This window comes from Triticum urartu, chromosome 6, assembly GCF_003073215.2.
Source record: "Triticum urartu cultivar G1812 chromosome 6, Tu2.1, whole genome shotgun sequence".
Lineage (NCBI taxonomy): Eukaryota > Viridiplantae > Streptophyta > Magnoliopsida > Poales > Poaceae > Triticum > Triticum urartu.
In genome coordinates, this window is record NC_053027.1 from 540,867,319 (window position 1) to 540,878,176 (window position 10,858).

Genomic DNA, 10,858 nt, shown 5'->3' on the forward strand with positions numbered 1-10,858 from the left:
TTTTTAAAGAAAATTTATCTAAAAGTCAACAGTTAACCGGTTAAAAGTCAACTTGTGATTAAACTCTCTGCTCTTTCTTAGTGAGCGTTCTTAAAAGAAGTATACACTAGGTAGTAGCGAACAAATAAAACAACCTCGTCAGAGAGCGAGTTGTTGTTTTTATTGAGGGGCTCGTGAGAGGTAGAGGAGCCTCATTGGGCCGCGGCACATGGCGGGATCTAGCGAGCGCATAGCGGCCTGCGGTCCAACAGCGGTACTTCCCACATGGGCCACAACCCTCTACCACTGTTAATTTTTTCTGTTTTTGTTCCCGGTTTTTGTGTTCTTTTTCTGGGTCTTGCTTTTGTTATTTTTTCTTGGTTTTGTCTCAGGTTCCTTTTGTTGTCCTTTTATTTTTTTTATGATTTTTTAAGTTTCCTTTCTTCTAAGCTTCATTTTGTTTTTTTTATATATTTTTCCTGTCTTAGTAGGAAACAATAGTGCATTGAACACTTCTTGAAAAATAGGGGGGAAATGTTAGCGCATTGAACAATTTCTAATTACATGATTTTTTTCAAAAGCAACTCATATATTTTTTCTACATGGAAATACTTTTTTTTGCAAATACACGTTGAAGAAATTCTAAATAAATTATTCTTTCTAAAATAGGTAATACACATTTACTCACATAATTGAATGTTTTCCTATAATACATGACGAACAATATTTTAAATACAAGTCAAAAATCTTGTAAAAATATCCCCAAGTACATATTTTAGGAACTTTCTAGACATAGTGAAAAACTATCAAAAAAATGTGAAAAGGTCGAAATAAAAATCCATGCTCGTACGCTCCCGCACATGGCTTGCATAATACATGTGCCTCTTGTCCGTTGCACATTGCGCATGTCCATCTACGGGGTGCGACATACAATACCTATCTCTGAATCGCTATAAGCAATATAGACACCGAGAATGGAATGCCGTAAAATGATTGTATTGATGTGAATATAGTTTAAATTTCATGATATGGTTTGAATTAATCAAAGAATAGAGAGAATTGATGGCATCATCGACAACCGGTTTAAGAGGCGGCTCAACTTAGTTAAGAGGCATTAATAGTGCTCAAGTAAAATAACATTTCATGTGATACATACTTTTATCTTTCTTTTGTACCGTTGATAGTGCTCAAGAAAAGAGTTGCTCACTTAGAGCTAAAACCAGATTACCTAGCTTTATGATAAACATGGCAAAAACTATCACAACCACTGAGTGGCGCGCGCACACAAACAGACACACGACACCCCACGCACACCACTCCACAAAGGATCTCGCTGAGATAGCACACATGCATCATCATCATCATCATTCCTCCCTTAGAAGGCGTCATCGCCATCTCTAAACATTGAGCAAAACAACCCAACTTCATCGTTAGCGTTCGTTGAGTCAACCCTAACTGTAGAGACCATGTAGACCTGCATGAAGATCCGCGCTAGAACTCAGCCACCTGCGACCAGGCAACGCAACTTCGATTATGACGAAGAACTACAAAGAACAAACCATGCACAACTAGCGCCACGGAAGATCGCCGAATGAATCACATGCAGGAAGTCATCATATGCCATAGCCCACAGGGACGCCGCCGCTGCAGTTTCAACTTCACAACAAGAAATAAATTGAGACAATCCCGTGGAAACACTAGAGAAGAGCCAAACTATCTCAACTATTGTCCTGCCGCCAACATCACTCCCATCATTACAAGAAGATCGGGCGCCAAATTCGCCACCATCCACTGGTCTCGCTCGTCGATGCTGAGCTCGAAAGACAAAGCCCCCAAGAGGGAATACGATGCCAAGGCGCCGCCATCGTCCGATCACACAAAATCAAGGTTTTCCCCCGGAGAGGCCGCGATGGCCAGATCCGTCATCATGGCCATGGTGACCACAGAAGCACCAAGGTAAAGCACCTCTGTGCTACAGAGTGGTCTCGGTATTTGAGTGCTTTCTTCGGAACCTTGAAGCCATTGCGTCTCTATCTGTTTGTTAATAGGATTCCTGTAGATAGATTAGTAAACTTTCTCAAATGACCCATATCTTGAGGTGACGGTGATGGCAGATAGGAGTTGTTCCATGGTTCTCCTAAACATTATTCATCAGCATTTATGTATCTGAACGGTTTTCCTTATCCCAGCTAAGTATGAAGAATGGTTGGACCCACAGATGCATCAAACAGAGGATGACTTGATAGTCTTGCCGTTGTGCACAATTTGGGGGCGTAACATGTGAAGCCACCGCCCTGTGCATTCGTTTGAGGGTTAATTTCATCGTTCTTAATCATATGCTTAACTATTTTAGTCTTCAGCTTATGATCGCCCAACACGTCCAGCATGCGTGGACGAGCGACATTTGGTTCATTGCATCCCGTGTGCCAGTGATGCAAAATTAGTGCTTCGTGGAGCTTAGCTTACTTTACTTACACTTAGTACTGCGACAACTTTGCAGCCATTCTCTGTTCTTAGCTATTGTTGTGAACTGGTTGCTTAACAAGTACCTGGGGTATTGATTGATCAATCTTTCTGAAACCTCCACGCTTGATACAAACGTTGTACCTGAAGTCTTTCGTTTATTAGCAATCATTTTTGCTCCGGACAAAAGCAGCTTCTTGGAGTGTCTTGAAGTCGAATTTCCATCAAAAGTCAACCTCAAGAGACCAGAGCTAACCCGCTGACTTCCTTCCCGTGCTCTCTTCTATATAAAGCGTGATGCTTCAGCCTTTTGAGAGGCATTCCTCCACACACAAACACATCCTTGAGCAGTTGAGCTCCGCCAATAAGCCAAACACTTTGCATTACTTCTCCTTGTCTCCACAATGGCGAGTGCCGCCCTGCTTCTCCTCATCACGGTGCTGGCCACTGCCAGTGCCCTTGTTCCAGCCATGGCCGGCACCAGCGCAAGCGCACTGCCCCCGGCAAGGAGGAGCCGTTTCCTCCGTGTTGGCAGCACCGTCCACCCGCCCCTGCCAGCATACGACTGCTCCAAGAAGTCGGCCCAAGCATGCCTTGCGACGGGGACGGCGTGCTGCAGCGGCCAGTGCGTGGACACTATCGCCAGCGTCCAACACTGCGGAGGCTGCAACAAAGCGTGCATGCATGGCCGGACGTGCTGCGGTGGACGCTGCGTGGATCTCCTCTCCGACAAGAAGAACTGTGGCACCTGCTCCAACAAGTGCAACAAGAAGTGCAGCTATGGATTCTGCTATTATGCGCAGTAATTAACCAAGTTCAACATTACCATGCGCTCGTCAACCATCGTATCTGAATATCTGTCCTAGATATATAGCTATGTGCCCATGCAGAAGCGAGTGTGGGCTTGAGCTATATAAGATCAAAACCTATATGTATATATTATAATTAATGACTGCCAGTCTAGTACGGTAGGAAATTGTTGTGACTGATATTGTGGCCGTCGAATATTACCAAAACTTGGTGCTGTGGTAATGATATCTGCTAGTAATATTGTTTAAATAAAAAAACTGTGATCTCAGTTTTTCTAACCGTGAATCAGAACGAAGGTGGTGAATCTGAACTGTTCAAATTGTTGAGATTTTGGTAAAACATACAGTACATTGTAAAAAAATAGACACAAGATATGTGGAATGTGCTTTCTCTTTATTCTTCCGATCTCAGATAGAATTGATGAACACTTGTAATGATCAAAGTGAAACCTTGTGCTGCATAATTTCTAGCATCCTTTTGCAGATAATGCGTCTTTATTGGTTATAAGATGTGAATATTACTTAAAGATATATATATAAAACTAAAGCTATGTAATTGGTATGACAAACTTGTTGCTCATCACATTTTGTTAAATTATATGCAGTCAAGCTTAACTTGTAGCCTATATGAATATATAGCACGCTTTGTTTGGCTATGTAATTGTTGTTGTAGCCCTTTGTTAACCCAGTTTCCAAATTAGGAGTTTACCTTTGCCCTGTTCTCAGAAGAAGAATAGTTGGATAACGTTTTTGTCGTACATAGAAATAATTTCTTGAATTCGTTATTGTTTTTTATTCAAATTTATAAAAGTGTGTCTGCTTAGAGAACGTGATGACCACTCAGTTCCAATCTAATGATTTTCTTAGAAAATAGGCCATCGCCCGGCATTAAATTAATGACGCCCTGAGAAACAGGAAGACGACAAAGATACAGGGTACATGCTGCTGACAGATTAGCTTACAAGACATCAAACGATCAAACAAACTAGAACTAAGCAGGAAACACAGCTTGATCGGTGAGGTCCTCATCCACCAAGGCGAAAATCCAATGAAGCGAGGGAGGGATAGCTTGAAGCGACCACAACGCGGGAGAGAGCTTGCACCGTCGTCTGCCACATGTGGATGAAATTGGATGCGCTATCTTCCTTAACTGTCATCGAAGAGGACGCACCTGTCCTCTCGTCCTGGCTCGAAGGACGCCGCACCGTCCACGACAGAGTGACTCACCCCAGAGCTCAAACGGAAGCAGACGACACAATTGTCCGGGGGCAAAAACCAAGCAGGAAGAATCACCCAAGAAGTTCACCGCAAGATCAACAGCACCACCGCCCACAGAGAACCGCATCGGGCTGACATAAGAGACTAAGATGGTGCATCCGAGGGAGCGGTAGCTGAGGAGGGTTGTCGCCGGGACAAACCCAAGCCATCGCGCACTACCCTTCACTGACAATCCAGTGCACTCAAAGCTCTGTCATCCCATAGCGACGCCTCCAACAAGGGGACAACGCCAGAGCGTTGCCGCCACAAAAACCAAAAGGTTTGGGTTCCCATCCGGGATTCAGGAAGAAAGGGAAAGGGATCCTTGACGACACCTCCAGGGAGGAACACGACATCCGTGGACGTCACCGCCGTCATGGCCGCTACACAAATTCAAATTTAGGTTAAAAATTTGATTTTTAATCTAGCAAATAGTACATGTTTCTAGTAGTAATCTAAGAAAGTTTCAGCTTGTTTGGAGCGAAAGTACCGGGAGATAACGGATATTTAGCTAGATGGGTTTAAATTTCCGTTCAAAATTTGATATTTTCAAAAAGAACCATAAAATGACAGTAATAATATATATATTTTCAGTACTATTTTGGCAAAATATTAGCTTATTTGGACAAAAGGATTAGGAGATAATGCTCTTTTCTCTTCAAAATGTTGTATGGTTTTCTCGCCGTTAACTTTGAGCCAACCCTTCGTTTTTTCTCTTCATTCGCCACTGGCCACAGGGACGCCGCCGCCGCCGTTTTGACTTCACAGCAAAAAACAAACCGAGACAATCCCATGGATACGCTATAGAAGAGTTGACATCATTATCGTTGCCACAGAAGATTGGATGCCAAATCCACTGCCATCCATTGATCTCGCTCACCGATGCCGAACTTCAAAGACGACGCCCCAAGAGGAAATATGATGCCAAGGCGTCGCCATCATCCACATAAAATCAAGGGTTTCCCCGGAGAGGCTGTGATGACCGGATCCGCCATCACGGCCACGGATTGGTCTCGGTGTTTGAGCGCTTTCTTCAGAACCATAAAGCCAATGCGACTCTAGCTGTTTGTTAAAAAGATTCCTGTTGGTAGATTAGTAAACATTCTCAAATGACACTGTATGCCACATATCTCGAGGTGATGTCGATCTGATGACAGATAGGAGAGGTGTGATGGTTCCATGGTTCTCCCAAACATTATTCCTCGATGATTATGTATTTGAACGGCTTTCCATATCCCAGCTAAGTACTGTATGAAGAATGGTTGGATCCACAGATGCCTCAAACACAGGGTGACTTGATGGTCTTGCCGTTGTGCACAATTTGGGGGCGTAGCATGTGAAGCCACCGCCCTGTGCATTCGCTTGAGGGTTAATTTCATCGTTCTTAATCATATGCTTAACTTATTTTATGTCTTCAGCTTATGATCGCCCAACACGTCCAGCATGCGTGGACGGGCGACATTTGGTTCATTGCATCCCGTGTACAATTAGTTATGCAGACTTAGTGCTTGGTGGAGCTTAGCTTACTTTATTTACACTTAGTGCTATGACAATTTTGCAGCCATTCTGTGTTCTTAGCTATTATTGTGAACTGGTTGCTTAACAAGTACCCGGAGTATTGATTGATCAACCTTTAATTTTATCTTTCTGAAACCTTCACACTCGATACAACCGTTGTACCTGAAGCCTTTCGTTTATTTTCAATCATTTTTGCTCCGGACAAAAGCAGCTGCTTGGCGTCTCTTGAAGTCTAATTTCCATGAAAATTCAACCTTAAGAGAGCAGAGCTAACCTGCTGACTTTCTTCCCATGGTCTCTTCTATATAAAGCGTGATGCTTCAGCCTTGAGAGGCATTCCTCCACACACACACACATCCTTGAGCAGTTGAGCTACCTTAATTAAGAACCGTGCCACGAGCCAATAAGCCAAACACCTGCACTACTTCTCCTTGTCTCCACAATGGCGAGCGCTGCCCTACTTCTCATCACGGTGCTGGCCGCTGCCAGTGCCCTTGTTCCAGCCATGGCCGGCACCAGCGCAAGCCCCCGTCACCCTGCAAGGAGGAGCCGTTTCCTGCTTGTTGGCGGCACCGTCCACATGCCCCTGCCAGCGTATGATTGTTCCAAGAAGTCAGCCGAAGCATGCCTCGCGACGGGGACGGCGTGCTGCAGCGGCCAGTGTGTGGACACTGTCGCCAGCGTCCAACACTGCGGCGGCTGCAACAAAGCGTGCAAGCATGGCCAGACGTGCTATGGTGGACGCTGCGTGGACCTCCTTGCACTAGATATATGGGTGTGATTATATCTCATCTAGACATGAGATATAATGTCACATCTAAAATGATGTCACCTTTGTTTGTGGCCCTCCGGTTGACAATTTTCTCTCATTATTTCATTTTTTATTTAGTTGTCCCGCCCAGATGCTATTTCGTTTTTGTCTTATTTTTCAGCCCTGTTTCGGTGAAAAGGACCTATTCGTTTTTTTAGTTGTCCAGGCCAGACGATGTTTCCTTTTTCTTCTTATTATTATTGTCCAGCCCGTAAAAAACTTTTTTGAAATTCCGAACATTTTTTGATAACCTGAACTTTTTTTATGAAAACTTGAACATTCTTTGAAATTGTGAAGAATTTTTGAAAATGGGAACATATTTGAACATTCGAAACATTTCTTATATACAAACTGGACTTTTTTAGTGCAAGAAGAACTACTTTTAATATATGATGTACATTTCTTTTAACAAATTTAGTGTACGGTGAACCTTTTAAGTTTTTCAGTGCATATTTGTATGCGTGATTGTTGTGCATTCTTTTATACCTTTACCTTGGATATATGCATGTACTAGTATATACCTTGACATGCATGCACATGCGGACTGATGTGATGACATGCTTCATGTGTATCCTACGCATAATAGAAAACTTCCACAGTCAAAAAATGAATTGTAGGGCTTAGTCATGTAAGATGCAAAAAATCAGCCGTATTTATGAGTCGATAGTGGACTTGCAACTAAGGCAAAAATCCAGACCCAGTTGTGAGTCAAAGAATGGACTTGCAAACAGGGAAACAAGGATCAAAGGGCCCACTTGCATGTCAATGGTGGACTTGCAACTTAGACAAATAAAAGAATCGACTCAGGTGTGGGTTAATGGTGGCCTTGCAACTGGAAAAAAAAATAGGGTTCGACCCCAGTTTCGAGTCGATATTGGACTTGCAATTGTGTAAAAAACGCTGGGTCCAATTTCAAGTCAACAGTGGACTTGCAACTAGGGGAAATAAAAGGACCAAAGCCTTAGTTTCATATCGATGGAGAACTTGCAACTAGGACAAAAAAGGGGTTAGACCCAATTGCAAGTCGTTGGTTGACTTGCAACAGTGGCAAAGAAAAGGATCAAAAGGCCAGTTTTGAGTTGATGGTTGTCCTGGGATAAAGAATGGTGCAAGCCCAGTTGCGAGACGATGATTAACTTGAAACTGGGATAAGAAAGCATCACCTAGTTGTGAGTCAATGGTGGACTTGCAATTGAGGCGGAAAAAGTCAGACTCACTTGCAAGTTAAAGGTGGACTTGCAACTAATGCAAAAAAAAAGACTCAAGCCCACTTGCAAAAAAAAAATCGAGCTAGTTGCGAGTCGAGTGGTGGCCTTACAACCGGAGATAAAAAAGTCACACCTAGTTGCCAGTCAAGGGTGGACATGCAAGTGAGGGAAACAAAGATCAAGAGCCTAGTTGTATGTCAATGATGGACTTGCAACTACGACAAAACAAGATTAAGAGACCCATTGTGAGTTGATGATTTTCTTGTAACTGGGATAAAAAAAGGGCGTGCATAGTTGTGACTCGATGGTTGACTTGGAACTATGACAAAAAAGGTCAGCCCCTAGGTGTGAGTCAATGGTGGACTTGTAAGTAAGGTGAAAAAAGACGCGGGCCCAGTTGCAAGTCCACAACCAACTTGCAACTAATGCAAAAATCACTAGGGACCAGTTGCAAAACAAAAGAAACATCGAGCCCAGTTGCTATTCGAGGGGTGGACTTGCAACTGAAGACAAACAAAGTCGTGCCCACTTGTGAGTCGAGGATGGGTATGCAATTAGGGGCAAAAAAGATCAATAAACGCATGTCAATGGTGGACCTGTAATCGGGACAAAAAAAGGATGATGCCTGGTTGCGAGTCTTTGGTTGACTTGCAACTGCGGCAAAAAGATCAAGAACCCAATAACGAGTCGATGATTTTCTTGCAACTAAGACTAAAAAAAGGAGCGGACATAGTTGCGAGCCAATGGTTGACTTTAAACTAGGACAAAAAAGTCAACCCCTTGTTGCGAGTCGGTGGTGGACTTGCAAGTGAGGTGAAAAAAGTGAGGCCCAGTTGCAAGACCACTCTCAAGTTGCATCTAAAAAAATGGCAGGCCTTTTCAAAATAAAAGAAATCGAGCCCAGTTGCGAGTCGAGTGTTGTACTTCAACCTAGAGACAAAAAAGACGAGCCCAATTGCGAGCCAAGGATGGACATGCAATTGGGGGCAAAAGAATATCAAAGGCCCAGTTTCATGTTAATGGTGGATTTGCAATCGGGAAAAAAGGGTCGGGTCTAGCTGCTGGTCTTTGTTTGACTTGCAACTGTGGCAATAAAAGATCAAGAACCTAGTTGCAAGTAATGGGTGGACATGCAACTGAGGGTAAGAAACATTAGAAGCCCAATTGGATATCAATGGTGGACTTGCAACTGGGAGAGAAATGGGCCAGGCCTAGTTGTGAGTCTTTGGTTGATTTGCAAGTGCGGAAAAAAAGATCAATCTCCTAGTTGTGAGGCGAGGATGCACTTGCAACTAATAGGACCTTTGTAACTGAAGTGACAACAATGATCAAAAACGCGGTGGGCGATGCTAAATCAAGTTCTTGCAACAAAACATCAACAAAAGATCGAACAACGAGGGGCTCAAATGAGACATGGTTAAATTTCATCTAGGTAAGATTTAGTAGAACTAAAGGGCAACAAAAGATCGAATGGCAAGTTGCATGTGAAGTTTTCCACGACATTTAAAGAGAATAGATCAAACAACCAAAAACGACACATTACAAAATTTAATCTACATGAGAAGTAGCAAAAAAGTTCATGATTTTTTAAAGAATAAAATAGAAAATAAGAAAAAGGAAAAGGAAATATAAAAAGTAAAAAATAGAAATACTATGGATTTTAAAAAAGTTCTTAAATTTATTAATTAAATAAAACAACGACATATGTTCACCCAAGCGACAAACACGAGGGGGGGGGGGCAAATTCACGGAGAAAAAGGGCAAACGGCCCCAACCCAAAGTGCGACAGTGGGTGAAAATAAAAATAAAAAAAGCAGAGACAACGACATAAACGGGCCGACACAAGCGACGCACCCGCGATCTTACGGTGATGATGTACTTAGATGTGAGATAATTATAAACTATATCTCATCTACATGTGATTTAGCAAAGGACGTTAATATTCACCATACGTGTAGTATATTCGAAACACGCCCACACATCGTGTGTGGTGTGAGCAAGAGACAGCCCACACAGGTTGTGTGTGGGCGGACATTAGAATTGCCCACACGTGTGGATGCGGCTACTTCATGACACACGCCCAACAAATATTACTCATCTCCACCCCGCGCGTGTGACACGAAGTAAAAATACCCACACATCCTGACGCAGCTACGTTAGGTACCCGCAGGATGACATTTAGTTGCCATCCTGGTTGGCAGATGTAGTTATCCGGGATGGCAAGTGTAGTTGTAAAAGTATGGCAACTCTATCTGTTTTGGTTGACTATAGTTACCATGTGTAATTTATGGTAGTTGCCGTGTGTGATTAACTACTTGCCACATATGGTCAAATAATAGTTGCCATGTGTGTTTACCTAGTTGCTACGTGTGGTCCAACCATAATTGCCATGTATGGTTAATCATATTTGTCATGTGTGCTTATCTGGTTCCCACGTACGCGCAACTGCAGTTGTCGTCTAGCAAAGAATCACAATTGTCATGTGTGTTTAACTAGCTGCCATGTTCGTGTAACTGCAGTTGCCATCCTTAACGTATGAGTGTCGTGTGGGCGAAAAGCAGTTCGCCCACACGCGCATGAACTAGGTGGTGGCTGTGCATGCAGAAACTAGTTCGCCTACACAGCACAGCCGGTAAACATCGTGGTGCGGGCGTGTGGGCAAACTCTCCAACACCCACACACCAAGCCCGTCATACGTGGCTTGTAAATTCTGCCTTAATGTGTCAAGATTCATGCAAACTGCACTGGACGATGATCCACACATATGAACGAGTTACAAAATTATCACACGTGTGAACGTTAGTGTTTCCGTT

At 43.2% G+C, this 10,858-nt stretch overlaps 1 protein-coding gene across 1 annotated transcript in view; it reads left to right on the plus strand.

Annotated features, from left to right (window-relative positions):
• Positions 1–2,540, plus strand: part of LOC125516944 — a 7,035-nt gene extending 4,495 nt beyond the window's left edge. Inside the window, exon 4 of the mRNA XM_048682199.1 lies at positions 2,497–2,540. Within this exon, the coding sequence (XP_048538156.1) occupies positions 2,497–2,540 (44 nt within the window). The remainder of the gene's footprint in view (positions 1–2,496) is intronic.
• Positions 2,541–10,858: the final 8,318 nt, after the last annotated feature.